A 17,902-nucleotide genomic window follows, 5' to 3' on the forward strand; every position below is an offset into this window, starting at 1 on the left:
AGGCTCTGTAGCCACACCATCTCCTCCCCACACAGAAAAGAGCATCAACCCCAGAAACATCCCAAACACATTTGCACACAGAATAACAAATACAGGCAAGTAGGACGGATTCTGCAAATGTGGGCATAGACAAAGACTGCCAGTGCATCATAGATATGACTGAACATGGTTATTTTAAATAACATTATATTAAATAACATAATAACAATAATATTTTAAATATTTGCAAGGGCAACTTGTGAGGGAGTGGGGAATTAGGAAGACCAGACGCAACAGAACAGGGTTTCAAAAAAAACTATTCCCCACTAAGAGAATAACCACCAAGTCACAGGAATATGGACACAGGAATATGGGTTAAAAATAGAAAAGAAAAAGGCTTCACTCCACAGGAGACTATCCCAAATTAATAAGGCAATCCGCTAACCGGAAAATGCCGAACTGAGGAGAAGGAGTAAAGGAAAGCCTATAGAAAACAAACAAATAAAACAAATGCACCCGAAGGTGAACTAAGCGACAGTTCCACCCACAGGAGCTGGAACTAAGAGACCTAGAGACAGCTAACATAAGCTAGGACGATACTACACCCGCAATTCTCTCTCTTTCTCTCTCTTTCTCTCAATGAATACCTCCTGAGACCAACCCGGATATTCGGAGTTCGTTCAGTACCGGTACCGGCTCTCGTGTATAGGCGACACTAAAGCATTGTTTCTCTGTGAACACAGACCTTAAGTAAGGTTTGACAGGTGCAACCGCAAACGCACTAAACACGCCTGCAGACCTCTAACCAATGAGCACAAGAGGACTTGCAGGCAGAGTGAAATCTGCACGCGTAAGACCCATTTAGCTAAATTGACATGGCACACTCAAATTAGTGAAGCAGGAGGAGAAAGGAATCGAGCTGGGTGATACATCCACCCAAAACCATGACACAACTAGCCCCCAAAACAAGCAGGAGCCTGGTAGAGCATTACCAGAGAAGGTATTCAGCACCTGGTGATGGATATGGGCCACTTCAAGCAGTCATTGCAAACAAAGGACATGCAACATGACTATTTTCATTTGTATAATATTACCCAAACATTATGGTGAAATTGGGGGGTTATGTGTAAAAATGCTGTAACTTCTAAATTGTGAAACCAAAATGTGAAACTATCACAAAAAAAATAAAATAATTTTTACTAATTTCCTTTTGGTACTGTTTTCTGTTTTTAGTATGTCATACTGAAACTATATTTCTGTTATGGTCCTCAATGATACCAAATGGAACATTAGCCAAGTTCCCTCAAATCTTTCTGTAATTGTTTGATGCTATTTTTATTTTAGATTTTGTCATGGTACAAATATATTTCCAAAATGGAGCATCAGCTAAGTTGCCTTTCTTTTGCAGTTGAGCCTTTCTATTTTTCAAAATTATATCAACATGATTTTGCCATATTGGAGTGGTCATTTTCTTTTTTCAAAAGAGTTGTCTAAGTTGTCTTTTTTAATGTTTTTACTGGTTCAATTCAAACTACATAGTTTTGCCATTTGATTGCACAATGAATGAATGTGAGCAAAAGTAAAAAGATGACACTTGATGTTCATTTCATGTAGTAGTCAAAAATGTGTAATTTATTATTGGTATTTGTGGTTCAAAGGAATTGGGTGGTCAGTGGTTGTGCAACCCCCAACCCCCCATACTAAATGTTAAAATTAAACCTACACCCTTGGGTCACACTGCATATTATTTGCAAGTTCTTAAGATATCTCACAGTATGTATTACTTGTAGCTTCTTTATCAGCAAACCATTACAACTGAAAAAATAATTTATAACATATTACACATGCTGTATAAAAATAAAACCGGTCATACAGAATTCCTCAATGATGTAAAGTACCAGTAATTATCACTTGCAGCATATTTGCATATTTCATTCATATTTTCCTTTTTTCCCAGATTTGGTTTTGTTTTGGACATAGGTAGTGTTCTATGGCATTTCTTTATGGGAGGCAGTGCCTCCTAAAATATTTCCATAATTTGTATTTTCTATAGTATTAGGAACTGAAAATGTTATTTGAAAATGAACACACCATAAATACTCTATGAAACGATTTTAAAATAATTAATATAGTACAAAATATATATAAAAGTTATTATGAAATCATCTATGAAACAGAAGCTCTAGTGAAAGCACATGTCATTACAGTCTAGCTGGTACTTGAAGAACTTTCGTTCACAAGCAAAATAGGAACTGAAAGGCCTGCAATTGCGAGTGCAATGAATTGGATATTTATACAGACCTTGAGCTTGATTCATGGGCTCATGTCATACTTGGGTAATGGTAAACATGTTAGCGGTCAGTTCAATATTCATTTGTGGCTTTTGATATACTTTTTCACTTTAGGCTAATGCATGAAAACAATAATTCCACATGATTACAGTGCACTGTGTTGTTACAGTATTATTTAACTATTATAAAAGGATACTTCACAGAATGTCCATTAAGCTGCTTCTTTTAAATTTCCTTGTGAAAAAGTCCCTCTTTCTCCCTCTCCTCATAACATTTTATAAGCACCAGCCACAGCCACCATAGGTTGCTGAGAGGATTGCCAAGAAAGGGGTGGAGCTTCTGAGATGCTGTGGACATGGTGTTGAGATGGTACCTACCTCCATGCTGGGGCTGACTGGACACTGGGAAAGCAGAGAGAACAAGAAAACGCACAGCCGTATTAATCACCCACATCAAAATGATTACATTACCACTATATTAACAGGTACATTTACATACAAGAAAAGACATTCATATAATAGTATTTTTTTTTATTTATTTGGCATAAATATATTTTAAAAATATTTTGAATTTACATGTGATATACAGTACATTGACATTATGCAATACATGTATATTGTAATTAAATATATAATGAAATTATCATTTTATTTACATTTAGATTGTTTTCAAATCCTCTTTTCCAAAGAAAAAGCAACTGTTCCTGTATATTTTTATGCATTTTATCTTCCCTAAATATAAGTTTTTTATTCTCTCATATTTGTACATTTCTTGCATTTTCCTAGTATATTTATTTATTAAATAGTAATTTAAAAATACAGCAGCTCTTTCGGGATCTATGCTGAAAAGCCTGAAGACCAGACTCAACTCTTTCACAAAAGAATGTTTCATGGCAGCTTTCATGGGAGACACAGTACAGCTCTGTGAACTCTGTGAAAGAGGTATTTAACACACCACACACGGTTGATAAACACACAGATATGTTGACACTTCTTATCAGGGATCATACTGTAGCTTAAACATGAAAACTGCAAACTGCAAGATTATCATTAAAAAAAACCCCACTTCAGCTCTCTCTTTTTACGGGCACATTAAAATATGTATAAATACATTCTGTGCCAAAATCTTCCTTTTCACAGAGATCAGCATGGAATCACCTCTAATATCAATAAAGGTGGCTCAAGTTGCAGTGGATGTATATTTGTATTTAAACAAATACATTAATGATTTATGAAGCTTGTGAAAAAATGTCATTTTGGCACAAAGATTACTGGAATGGCTATCTGTAACATTAAACCTCAAAATTTCTACCATGCTATCTATACCATGCTCAGAGGGCCCATCATCCCAAGCATACTCTTACAGTGAATTACCTCTCTCATTCACATAAAATTTGAGCACAAAACAGCTAATGTCATCTCAATAGTTATATAACTGCTTAGTTATGGGACATCTTGCATGATATTCCAAGAATTCAGAGTATTCCATTTAGTGTGGCTAATCATAAAGGGTATTGTAAAATACAAACTTATAGATCAATGCAGCTAGGCTAGCTCCTTTCAGATCAGTACAGCTCATAGGCGCCGGATTTAGTTTTTTCCAGAGGGTGCCCTCAAAAAATTAATACCTACCCAAACGTAAACAATACATATCGTTATTACAATTGTCGTTTCTGCATGAATCTGCATTCAGAATGAACACACAGCGCACAAAAGAGGACACTAAGTAATATAATAAATTAGAAGTTGAGCCTGCTCACCAAGGTTGACATCAGTTTTTTAGGCGGAATGTGTTTCTCCTCAAAGCTGTGCGCTTGATGAAGTCATCGGCTATGGGATTCAAATTTATATTCCTTGTAACGTTGTCATAAAATTTTTCCCGACCGTGAAAACTGCCTGACTTGTTTAACATTTTGGACAGATGTGGCTAGCGGGCAAATCTATCACTATTTCCGTCGCAGCATTTTCGACACAAGCAATATCTGAAGCGCTATCCTAAACTTTCTTCTTACCGTGAAGAGATTGACGAAAGTTCTTTTTTAATGCATAGTAGGTTTGATCTAAATGCAGTTATAGCACATAGCCTTTTTCCAACGGTGGTATAAGTTACTTTTAGTGTTATTAACTAAGTTTTCAGAGCTTGTTATTGGGTTGACTGGTTCTACAGTGAGCTGGTTATTGGGGTTGCGTGGATTTAGATTGAGCTTCTTCCTGGAGTTGAGCAGATTTACAGTGAGCTGATTACTGGTGTTGTGTGGATTCAGCATGAACAAGTTACTGATGTTGAGTGAATTTAGAGTCTTCTCTAAATTCGTCGGTTATTGGGATTTCGAGCAGTTGTTCTCAACCTCGGTCCAGGGAAACCACTGTGTATGCTGGCTTTCGTTTAAACCACAACTGCAAGCCCAGAATTATAAAAAGCTGTTAAAGACTTAGAAATATTGGGATGGCAGGTATGCCATTCTGCCAAGTTATGCTTTGGCCTGGTGCCATGCCCCATACACATACAGCACCAAGAGTGGCACTTTTCAGGGTTTCCGACAAAAACAATTATAATGACCACAGACTCTCAGCCTTTAAAAACATGAATTTCTGCACCTACTGACCTCATGTCAGCACACAGAATTGACAAACAACATATCCGCACAATAAAACTCCAAACATAGGGAATTTTGCATTTTTTGCACTGCTTTTTCCTGCCAATTACATCATCACAGATGCTCCATGTCCATTTTGATGGACCTGGAGCAGTTTTCAAGTGTGAAATTAGTTTTTGCCTGACCAGAAAGCAGTAATCAGCACGGTTCATGATAGGCTACTCAGTGATTGGTGGAAAAACATAGTATTTCTGAAAATTATGACTAGATTGTGAGCAAAATAGTACATTTATGACAAGGTTGGAGAGAATCCCATTGATTCTCATTCAAATCCCAGAATACTAAATTGCTTCCTGTAGCATAACTGTGAAGTTCTCACGGACACAAACCAATGGACTCAGCTATCTTGCATAGGCCCACTGAACCATCTTTGACAACTACAGCGGTCCTGAAGGGCAAGACAAATGAACAAATCAGAGAACACAAGAAAAATTCATAAAGCCCCTGAACAACACCTGTGGCCTAATTTCTAAAATGTATGCACGGATATGATCCTAAATTCAATAGACATGATCTTACGTGAGAATCTATGCACAAATGGAGATTAATAAAAACTTGAAACTGATGTGTAAACGTAATCTTATGCATAGCCTATGCCAGCGTTTCCAAACCTTTTCCCTTCCGCGGCACACTTTCCAAATTTACAGAATCTCATGGCACACCACAACAGAAAAATTTTCAACAGAAAATAGCCACAAGCAACGTATTGACGTTGATGTGACGTGCCACAGTAGGCTTAAATGTTCTTTTTTTTTTTTTTAAAGGATTTTTTACACGACACACCTGACCTCCCCTGACGGCACACCAGAGTGCTGCGGCACACCGGTTGGGAAACGCTGGCCTATGCAATTCTGCTGCACTGCAGGCTCAACATATTCTTTTCAGACATGAGAATACGGCTTGACCATACATGTGTCAGATTTACTTTTGTGATACTGTAAGCATTGTGATATGCAATATTGTGGGCCTTTATACAGGCTATTGCAGCCATAAATGCAAGTTTGGGGGAGACAGAGCACCACCCCCAGTATTTTGCACTGGCCCCAACACTAGCTGGACTAATGGTGACTTAGGTGCATTAACTGTCTTAACTACTGCTTGTATTTTTTCCATAGATTGCGTTGTTGCCGTTCTCGTTGTGTTAGTGTTAATCAGTTTAACCTTCAGGGTCCAAGTTGAACTATGCGGTTGTTCCCTGCACTTGGACCGGTACTTCTCTCTAGGGGTTTCGTCATACTTGTTCCTGGTTATGGTTATACACTTTGTTGTACGTCGCTCTGGATAAGAGCGTCTACCAAATGCCTGTAATGTAATGTAATGTAATGTAAATGTAATGTAGCTAGTATACCTGCCAGACTTGACGTTTCACTACGTGAGACTAGGTGGTCCAGCAGTGTGTCTCCCCTGCTAAAGTGGAAAATTTACCATGTTGAACTCTGTCGATTACAGAAGCCCTGAAGAAAAAAAATTGTTGTAAAAGTCGGCCAAAAAAGTTTATCTCTATGGACACAACATTATTTTTTGCATGCAAATTAGATTTCCCGATAAGCATAGCCTAATTAAGTTTAAATGCTGTTGGCAGGCTACAAATCAACTTGTAGCTATTATTATTAAATGGCTCGTTATCCATAGAGGACATAATACATCAGATTGGAATGCAACCCCTCTAATTTACATTAAATCTCATGAAAGAAAATTACCCCCTGTGCATCGTTTGATGCAATCAAATAATACTGCCATCCTCAGGACATTGCTGCTCTACTGCTCGATTGCTTGTGTCTGACATGCACTTCCTGTTTGTGGTAGAAAGAGTGAGGAGTGTTGGAAAAAGTTTGTTACGGGATTGTTTTGTGCTTTCGGGTGTGTATTTGATATTATTTTGGGCTTTTTGTTGAAACAAACCCCCCATAGTACAAGTAAGGTAAGACGGTTTTACTCCTAATGTGAAAATGTTTCTTGCTGTTAGGGGACAGGGGGGGCTTTTCCACTTTTTTATTCTTTGATTTCTGCTGCTAGTTGTCCGGAGCCACCTGCGCACTTTTAAGTTGAGGGCTTGGTGTCTCTGTCTTGGCATTTTTACGTACTAACATTAGCTGTAGTTTATTATAAATTTATTCCAGCTAAATCTTTGGCTGAATTTTTTTCTGAGATATAATTAAAATACTGCCTAATACAAGTGTTCCTTCAGTCATTGCTACCTAGTATAAAGCTAGCTAAGTTAGTTTATTAACTGGAGTGATTCCACTCTGGGTAGTTCATTTTCTTGTTACTTAGTCAGCACTTAACTTTAGATAAAAGTGCCTGATTTATTTTTTTTATTTTTTATTTTTCCTCTCCGGTTTCTGCTGCTCGTTGTCCAGAGCCACCTGCATGTTTTTCAAAGTGTGGTCTTAGTGCTTCCATTTCGGAAGTAACTTACTCTATAAGTTCCGAGAGATAGGGTGATAGTTAGGGGCTAAAAATGTAGCCAAAGCTGTGTGAGGGTTACAGGATGATCGCGCTTCTGGAAAGCGATTTCCAGGGTGAGTTTGTTTGCCACTGTTGCCAACTGGTTGAGCATCTTGAGAGCAAGATTCTTGATCTTGAGGACCAGCTTGCTGGACTCCACAGTTCGCAATTATCAGAGTTGCAGGAACTGAGTAGTATGTCCCATAAGGATTTGGTGTGTACACCACAGCTGGGAAGGGGGGAGAAGCCAGAGCAGGCAGGAAGAGATAGATGGGTGACAGTGGGGCGCAGCCGCAGAAAAGTGCACACCACACAGGGGCGACATCTCCAGAGTTTGTGGTGTCCATCCCTTGCAGGAAATGGATCTGGCTCTTGACCCTGAGAGTGGGAGGACTGAGTAGCCACTGGGCACCCAGCTGGTCACATCCATTCAGAAAAGGGAATTAGTGATAGTGGGGGATTAAATTATTGGGGGGGTAGACCAGGGGCGTTTCTAGGATTCAAAGACATCAGGGGCTTAGCCTCAACAAAATACTAACCATAAATAGCTAGCTAACTACCTAGCTGCTTATCCTATGCAGCTGTGAGTGATGATATGTAATGGATTTAAAAAAAATCTTTCATACTAGCATGTAAACTGGCAAGGCACTGGGCAGGCAAGCTCAAAAGAATACATAGCCGTACTAACGTTACTGAGCTGGCATCACAAATCATTATTTTGCTGGCGTTACACTTCTAAATCTGATTTTAGCTCGCTAATAGCCAAATTTTAGTTAATCACAATTAGCTGCATGTATAGTATCATCAACCCTGTGCTGCCCTACACAAACCTGAAGCTAGCTGCTCTGCACTCTCTGGCTATGCTGCTGACTGGCTGTCAACAGCCGCTGTAACGTTAGTTACATTCCCAATCTCATCATTATTCTCCTGAATCTCCTCCTCAACAAACTGCCTCAATATTTTTTTTAAAAACCCACGGATATCCATTGTTTCAGACAGTTCACTGATACTAACGTTACTGAAAAAGAAATATTCAGACTCGTCTGCAAAACTGCGTAGTGCGTACTCTGTGTACGTTTGTCATACAAGTGGAACTGCCAATCTGTCACTCAGAACTCTGTGACTGAACTTTACTGTACCAGTACTAGCCATCAAATTGCTGATTGCAACCTACTGCGCCTACTAGACGGTTAGGTTACTTACTGCTCAATTTGAAGGGGGTGATTTGTTTACTTTAGGGCTCCATTAAATGGAATGATATTTGGTGCTGTATCTCTTTTTTTGGGGTATCAAAATTTTATTTAAATTTTTTTTTTTGGTGTCAAAAGGTCCGGGGCTTGACGAAAAACATCCAGGGCTTCAGCCCGGAAGCCCACCCCTACCCCCCTGGGGTAGACAGCATAGTCTGTTTGCATGAAAAGGAGTCTCGTGCGGTATGTTGCCTGCCTGGTGCCCAGGTAGGAGATATCCTGGAGCATGTGGACAAGCTCTTGGCCAGAGTGGGGAGGGATCCAGTGGTCATATTTCACATAGGAACCAATGACATAGGCAAGGGTAGGTTTGAGGTTCTGCTGGACAAATTTGTGGAGTTAGCAGAAAAGATTAGGAGCAGAACCTCCACGGTAGTTTTTTTCTGGAATACCACGTGCAAGTAGAGAAAAGCAACATTTTATTTGGAGGTTTAACATGTGGCTACAAACCTAGTGTAGGAAAGAGGGGTACAGGTTTATTGGGCACAGGTTTATTCTTCTGGGACAGGGGTGACCTGTACAAGCGCAACGGGCTACACCTGAGCCGGAGGGGTACTGCTACACTGGGCCAGCGTATGCTTAAGGTTGCACGGGATTATTTCAACTAGGGACTTGGGGGGCAGGGAGGTCATAAAGTGAAGAGGGTAGGGAACTGCAGACTGCCAGAATGGAAGCTGTCAGGGCTTCCTATAATAGTGTGAACACTAATGAAATCTTGTTAAAGCAAAGTTGTAGTGAGTGTGGCTTGGGATGGCGGGAGGTGAGGGAACAGGAGAGTTTGTGTAGAAGTAATAATCTGAAATGCCTGTGCTTAAATGCTAGAAGTATAAAAAATTATTTTTGGAACTTGAGGCTGCTAAAAATGTTATGACATTGGGATTAGATTTGGGATTACAGAGACATGGCTTGGTGATGAGGATGGGGATGAATATAATATAGAAGGGTACAAACTCATTAGGAAGGATAGATCCAGTAAGAGAGGTGGGGGTGTAGCTCTCTATGTAAAAGAACATTTTAATGTGCAGAAAATTCGATAGATTTACCAGCTTGTGTCTAGTGAGGATATTTGGATAAAGCTCATAGGGGAACATGAAAAGGGCCTTATGGTAGGAGTGTGTTACAGACCGCCAGCTTCAGACCGTAGTGTGAACTCAATGCTCTTTGGAAAAATAAAACAAGCTTGTCAGGATTGTGAGACTATTATTATGGGTGACTTCAATTGCCCTGCTATTAATTGGGAAATGATGACAGGACAAGGAAAAAGTGAGGAAGAATTTTTAGATGTTATAAATGACCTTTTTTGGCACAGTATGTCAGTCAGCCGAGGGAAATCAATTCTGGATCTGGTGCTATGTAATGATCCGGACAGAATTTGTAGCATAGAGGTAATTGAGCCACTTGGGACTAGCGATCATTCTGCAGTTAGATTTGATGTATTATGGAAAATTAACAAGGCCTCCTCTATGGCCAGAATTTTAGATGAGCTAATTGCAAGAAGATGCGAAAAAATTTAAGTAATATTGACTGGGTGAAACTCCTTAACTGCAAGACTGTGAATGAAAAGTGGGGTAGGTTCAAAAGGGCTATCCTTGAGGTGCAAAGTAAATTTATTCCAATGGTAAGGAAAAGTACGTTGAAGAAGCGCTCCCCCCAGTGGATGAACAAAGCCATATGGGAGAGTTTGAGAAAAAAAACTGGATAAGATATATAAAAATAACAGCACAGAGTAATAGGGCTGAATATTGTAATATGCATGCTACTGTAAGGTTAAACTAGAAATACCGCCTTGCAGTTGTATGTCTCCGCCAACCAGTAGCCAGTTTAGACATAAAATGTCATCACTTCATCATTTTATCCTATTAGACATTTGTGTGAAACTTTGTCATAATTAGCGTGTGCATTCTTGAGTTATGGCCAAAAACATGTTTTGTGAGCTCACAGTGACCTTGACCTTTGACCACCAAAATCTAATCAGTTCATCCTTGAGTCCAAGTGGACGTGTATGCCAAATGTGAAGAAATTCCCTCAAGGCAAAAACGTTTTTTGTATTCCCTCAAGGCAAAAATGTGTTTTGTGCAGTCGCAGTGACCTTGACATTTGACCACCAAAAGCTAATCAGTTCATCCTTGAGTCCAAATGTACGTTTGTGCCAAATTTGAAGAAATTCCCTCTAGGCGTTCCTGAGATATCGCGTTCACGAGAATCGGGATGGATGGACAGACAGACAACCCGAAAACATAATGTACTATGAGATGTAAAAAGTTTATTTATTTATTGATTTTTATCGACTTAATCACCTGAAATTGAAATATTCTTCCGTGGCCGTTTGGGCATATTTTACCTTTGTCAAGCAAAACTCTCATTGGTAGTTCGACTTGGACCGTTGTTATGCAACAAATAGGATATAACAGGCCAATAGTCAGACTGTAACTGTTTTATATATCAGTTGTAAACAATTTGCTGTTGAATTTATTACTTTGACTCTCATCGTCAATTCCATATAGGCTAATCGAAAAATGACAAGAATAAATAGAATGAAAACACGGACTTGCGTGACAATTTAAATTAATATTGCAGTGGTATAGCCACCGTTTGCTTTCCTTCAAAGTTACTGCTAACGGACCAGCGAAGTGTGCCCACCAGATGTGAACCATGCACCATAAATTAGTCCATAGTCTTCCTGGTCTTTTTGTGGAATTGAAGAATCGCAGAGTAAAATTATGGCAGTCTGAAAAAGCAAAAGGGACGATTACTAGAATTAACCTGTTATTTCACCCTGACAAAAAGTGCGGAAGGTAATTTCCAATTTGCTTTTACTGTATCACCAATGTAAATTACGCAGAACTACCGCATACCTCACATAACTGTATTAAAGAAAATCCAGAAAAAAATATTCAGCAACCGAATTAAACCGTTTGAATGTTTTGGTATATAATATGCTGTCCCAGCACGAATGCTTAACATTTTATAAAACGAATACTAAAGCAAGAAAAGAACAGAAGAGCACACGTTATAATCCTCAATCTTTTAATTTGTCATCTGTTCCAAGACGTTGGCTAGCTATAACCAAAAGTAGGCTACTGCGCCGCATAACATACAAGTTTGAATTCAAGTTATTATTATGAAAATAAATCGGTTTGCGGCTGCAGACTTTTAAAAATGGTGGTTGAAATAAAATACTGCAAGTAGTCAATCAATCAGAAATATTCAGCGCTTGCGCCCAACCCCAAAAGTTTCGGTACTTTTGGAAAGTACTACCCCCCGAGCAGGGACTTTTTTGGGGGTAAAATAAAGTCCCCGGAACTTAGACCCTGGTCCCTGCGGTGGAAACGCACTGAGTTCCTCAAAAGGTTCCTAGTTCTGGGGTAAAGTTCCTGCGGTGGAAAGAGGATATCAGGTGGATCGGAAATGAAGGAGCATTGCTTTCTAAGAATAAAGATATTGCTGATGCCTTAAATAGTTATTTTGTTGAGAGTTTTACTAGAGAAAAGGTTACTAATAGACTGGAAGGCATATTCAGTACTCAGAAAGTCTTATCAGATATTGAAATAGAGGATAAGGAAGTACTGCATGAATTACTTGAACTAAAGACAAACAAGGCAGCAGGTCCTGATGGCATGTACTCAAGAGTACTTAAAGAGTTAGCTGAGATCATTTTTAAACCGCTGGCAGGTGGTTTAAAAACTGGAGAAATACCTGAAGACTGGAAGCATGGTAAAATAATAAAAATATATAAGAAAGGGGACCGTACTGATCCAGGAAACTACAGGCCTTTAAAGGAGTACCATGGTGATTTTCACACTTTCTCGGTTTTATGTGCTATTTGCACAAGAGGCATTGAAGAAACACAATGAGTAAAGTATTAAATATGTCCGTTCTGTATTTTTGGAGGTATAAGCTATGAGGAAAGACTTAAGATGCTTAACCTCTTTAAGCTTAGTAAAAGGAGACTCAGGGGTGATTTGATTGAGGCTTTTAAATTGATAAAGTGCAAAAAAAAAAAAAAAAAAAAAAATATATATATATATATATATAATTGTAATTTAATTACGGAAAACAATCAAATAATACAAGACAATACCGTACATTTATTCAATATTTAAATTACATCCCTCGGATTGAACCAGATGCTACGACCTTGTGCTTGTGGTTCTGCAACCCCTCCCCGACCCACTCAACATCCACTGATACGCAGCGGTACTTTATTATCCACCGAGGCGTAACGCTGCATTGCTGAGGTAAAATGGGAAGTGGGGAGTAATAATCAACAAGAACAAAAATGTGACCGTAATGTTAACATATAAAACGTTAAAACATGTTCGGTAACTTTACGAGATGATACATTTCAAGGGGTATATCGTGTTCAAACTTTGAATCGCGCACGCTCTGTTGGAGCAAAGTGACCATTGCAAAGGTGTTTGACTATAGACTGCTAACGTAGCAAATAATTCCTATTATTGCAGCCAGTCACCCGACCAGCCTTGCAGTTAGAAAATAATCATGACGTCAGATGACGAGGATACTAACAAGGAGAGAGAGAGAGCAGCAGACCTACTAAAAAGAAGCGAGTCCATGCCCCCCAGAAGTTCCTCGCAAAATATCAGGAGCAATGGCCATGCCTCCGCCCCTCAAAACGTCCGTTTTACACATTGTGCAATTATGATTTTGACATTAGCCACCAAGGAGCTTCAGGTAATAATTTAGCTAAACCTCTAGTTACAAAGACCTACATTCCTAGATAATTTTTCAATTGAATACTTTTTTTTCATTAGGTCTATATGATGTGTGCCTATATAAGCTGATTCAATTATTAAATTATTAAATAAAAATGGAAATCATGAACAGAAACTTGGTTTTATTAATAATTGACAGTGTTTTACATCGCAACGTAAGTTTTTTTTTACATTACAACATAAGTTTCTGTAAATACTTGAAAATGAAAACATATGTTACAATATACAAAATACATTTCAATTTTTATTAAATAATTGAATGCAATTCACTTAACTGATGGTTATCAGTTTGTATAAGCACACATCATATAATGAAATATTAATCATGAAAAAATTGTTTTAAGCAGGCGTACTCAAACTTTTGACTTGCAAGTGTATCATAATATAGCCCAGTGCAGTGCAAGTGATATTTTAGAATCAGGTCAAATTATACAATTTTGCCTGATCACTTTGACAGTCAAAACTAGAATTATGAAGAAAGGCTTGTGTGTGCGTGCAAAGCGAAGTGGTGCGAAAGCATGTGAACTAAGCGTTGCACTGACTATTGTGGTACTCAAAATATTTTCCTAAGGTTGGCAGGTATGAAAGTTGGTCAACAAAATGAACTACGAGAGATTCTTCAGATTGAGTTCTGTTAGTAGAACAAGGGGACATAAATGGAAATTAACAAAAGGTAGATTCCATACAGACATTAGGAAGAATTTTTTTACACAGTGTAGTCAATGTGTGGAACAGCCTGCCAGGTCATGTTGTAGAGGAAGAAACTCTGGGGATTTTCCAGACTAGGCTTGATACAGTGTTAGATACTGTCTAGGCCCATATAGTAGACCATATGCTTTGAAAAAGCCTACCTGGGTGTTAAGAAACAAACAAAATCAACTTTCCTAATTGATTTGGACATTACCACTACTCACTTTGTAAGTTACGAAGCTTCTTGGGCTTCAATGTTTGTCTTTTTTTCATAAATAAAGCCCTATGCTTCATAATCTGAGGGTGTGGCTGGTCTCACGTTAAATGTGTTTCCTTGATTAACATGAGTATAAAAAATACCCATGCACGCATTACAGGGCTTTTCAGTTACTGTTACAATTATACCGACTAGGTTATATGAGTGTAACATAGGACTGCTTGTACTTTTGATGTAAATTGTATCTGGCATGATAGCAGAAATTCACAAAAACAGCCCAAATTGGCTTCATTTGCAAAATAACACTTAATTACCATTGGCTTAGATGAGATCTAATTAGTGTGAGAGTAAGAATTGTATGGGATGCATGACACAATGGCCATTGATGGTTAGACCAAAATCTTACCAAAAGACTGGCATAAATAAAAAGTTTCTTTAACCTTTTAATATATGTCATGGTGCTGTGATGGTGGGGCAGTTAGCAAAATCCATCATAGCAGACAGCTACCATAGTCAGGGCTTAGGCAAGGTGCATTGGAAAAAATCTATTTAGTCTTCAAATTGCTGTTTTTAAATTAAATAAGCTCAAAGCCAAACTTGGATTTTGTTCTTGGCATATTAATCAAAACAGGCTGTTATTGGCATTTGCCAGAATGCCATTCATGGCAGACACAGAAGCCGCAAAGGATTAATGTGGAGTAGGCTTGTCAATACACTTGATTTAAACCATACCTATTGCTTCACTGATTCACTTGGCAAAGACGAACCCTGATAATGATAGAAATGTATACATTCTATCCTGTTATTATACGGTCCTATTATTCTCAGAAACAAATAGCATATCCTGTGTAAACACCTCACAGCTAGACCAATGAGGGTTTGTAGCTGGAGGGGAAGGCACCGCGTGTTTTCCCTTGGCTGGTGTGATTCAAAACCGGAGATGTTAGTTATTTTTCCTCAATTATACTTAAGAATGCACTGGTTCCGTTGCCGCGGGTCAGATATGAAGGCGCTGCTTCATATCCCGCTTAAGAATGGCCTGAAACGGACCAGTAGCATTCTGGTTACTCTCTGTTCGCAAACGAGGCTGTGCTGTCATCAGAGATATATCTGATCGGTCGTCGGACTGTCAATATTCCAATGGGAGCATCAGAATATTCACAAATGCGCGGAACAACACATCAAATATATCCATGACCACAGCAAGTAAGCGTAACAGTTACTAGGTTTTACCCTCGTGATAATCTGACTCCATATTAAATTATAATTTAAAATTTGGGTTTAACTATACGTGGAACTTGGGAGTGGTTACACTCGACTCTATCTTGTGCCATCATTCCTCAATATATGCTCCCGGGTTTAGCACTATTGTTAAATCTCATTTCGGTGAAGAATCCAGAGGGTAGGAGGCTGACCACCATAATACATGCCTTCCTTTGTGCATAGATAGTTATGAGCCCAGGACAGTGTGTATCTATCGGGCTCCTTAAGGCGAATTTGACAAGAACCGGCGTATAACGCCCATGGGTCCTCTTAAGCCAAAACACCAGAACCAATACCACCAATCCCGTTAGCGGGCAGATCGTGGTCGCCTATCTAACTTGAAGACCTCACTAAAGACGTTCGCTGTACTAGACCCCTGATCAGTAGGTCCTAGTCGTAATTCTCCCCCTGAGTATTTAATCAGAATTTCGGCTGAAAAGAAGATAAAATGGATTAGAGTCATGAAGACCACGCAAGTTAAAAATAAGAAGAATTTATTTAACAGGCAGGTAGGTAATTAGCTTCAAATTCACAATCAATTATAAGGTTTAAAAACATAAATACAGAGTAAAAAGTTCTTACCCAGCCTGTTTAGCTACACACGAAATCACAGAGTCTGCGCAGTGTGGGAAGTCGATTACGATCTTCCTTGTCTATCTACACACAGAGCACAGAGTATGTGCAACGTGGGAAGTCGATTACGATCTTCCTGTCCATCTACACACAGAGCACAGAGTATGTGCAATGTGGGAAGTCGTTTACGATCTTCCTCGATTGTTTTGTCTCCCTTCCTTTTAAGCCAAATCCCGCGTTTGGTCTAGACATTGCCATAAATTAACCTGGCCGAATAATAAAATCTGAAATTTCGGCCCCCACCATTTGGAGGCGGTTGTTAAAACAATTAGTGGGGAAATTGGGAAAAGGAGATGATTACCAGAGAGGACATTCCATTGTGGTAGTTTTTCCCTGAGTTTCTAAAACTGTTTTTTCAAATTCTATTTGGTATGAAACATATTTCATTCAATTGCTATACCAAACATGTCAAGTGGATGTAATATTATGGTGCAGTTGTCATGAAAATACCCTTTTGTTTAACCATTTTACATGCAATCCATGTTATTATTACATAAGGCATAATACAATAATACAATGAAAACATGTGCATGGTTTGTGCGGTTTTCCGGGGTTTGTAAATAGGATAAACAGATGGTTTAAAGTCCAGCTCCAGAAAAGAAAATAAAAAGTGTAATGACAGAGGGGACCACATAAGGGCACTGTGGTTCTGTCAGGCGCAGTTGCCCCACCATTTTGCCAGAGGCCTGATGATCTTAATGACCCCCCACAACCATAGACAAAGAGACCAGTTCCCCTTATCTTAGTTGTGTCCAGATGGCAACATTCCAGAGGCCCAATGGCCTGCTCATCCCGAGGAAGTCCGAGTAACTTATTGTTTTAGCACACGGCTCTGGGTTCTTTGAAGTCCAGGATGAGACTCAGCCTGCAGGTTCATTCAAATGCCAGCCTTTTCTGGGTCCCAGTTAGACTTCCCTCTTACACCTGCAATGCCGTTTTTAGCAAATAAATCTTCACATAAAAATGTCTTAGCCTAGAATTAGCCTACAGATATCACACGCAGCTAAACCGCTTTGAAAAACCTTTGAAAGTTGTGGCCTACATGTACCATGAAATTGTAGGCTACGCAGTCATAACATAATATAACAACAACATAATGTAATATAATATAATGATGAGAACAGGCCGTTCAGCCCAACAATGCTCACCATTTCCCTAACTAAATTAGTGCTCTGATTACCTACAGACTAAATAGTATCTAATACTGTATCAAGCCTAGTCTTGAAAATCCCCAGAGTTTCTACCTCTACTACATGACCTGGCAGGCTATTCTACACATTGACTACTCTCTGCATGAAAAAATTCTTCTTAATGGAATTTTCCCTTTTGTTAATTTCCATTTATGTCCCCTCATTCTACTAACAGAACTCAACCTGAAGAATCTCTTGTAGTTCAGTTTGTTGACCCCCTTTATGAATTTAAAAGCCTCAATCAAATCACCCCTGAGCCTCCTTTTACTAAGCTTAAAGAGGTTAAGCATCTTAAGTCTTTCATCATAGCTTTTCTCTTTCATACCAGGAATCAATTTTGTTGCTCTTCTTTGAACTTTTTCAGAGCCTCTATATCTTTCTTGTAGTATAGTCCCCAGAACTGCACACAATAATTATAAATGTGGTCTAACAAATGTATTGCATAAGATAAGTAAAACTTCCTTGGATTTATGCTCAATACTTTTGGCTATATATCCCAGCATCCTGTTGACCTTTTTTACTGCTACAGCACAGTGCCTAGACCCAGAAAGG

At 38.9% G+C, this 17,902-nt stretch overlaps 1 protein-coding gene across 2 annotated transcripts in view; it reads right to left on the minus strand.

Moving 5' to 3' along the window:
* Window positions 1–17,902, minus strand: part of prkd1 (protein kinase D1) — a 350,726-nt gene that overhangs the window by 125,034 nt on the left and 207,790 nt on the right. For both annotated transcript variants that reach the window (XM_064308071.1, XM_064308080.1), the window contains exon 5: window positions 2,648–2,671. In XM_064308071.1, coding sequence (XP_064164141.1) covers window positions 2,648–2,671 — 24 coding nt within the window. The remainder of the gene's footprint in view (window positions 1–2,647; window positions 2,672–17,902) is intronic.

This window comes from Anguilla rostrata, chromosome 1 (genome assembly GCF_018555375.3).
Source record: "Anguilla rostrata isolate EN2019 chromosome 1, ASM1855537v3, whole genome shotgun sequence".
NCBI lineage: Eukaryota > Metazoa > Chordata > Actinopteri > Anguilliformes > Anguillidae > Anguilla > Anguilla rostrata.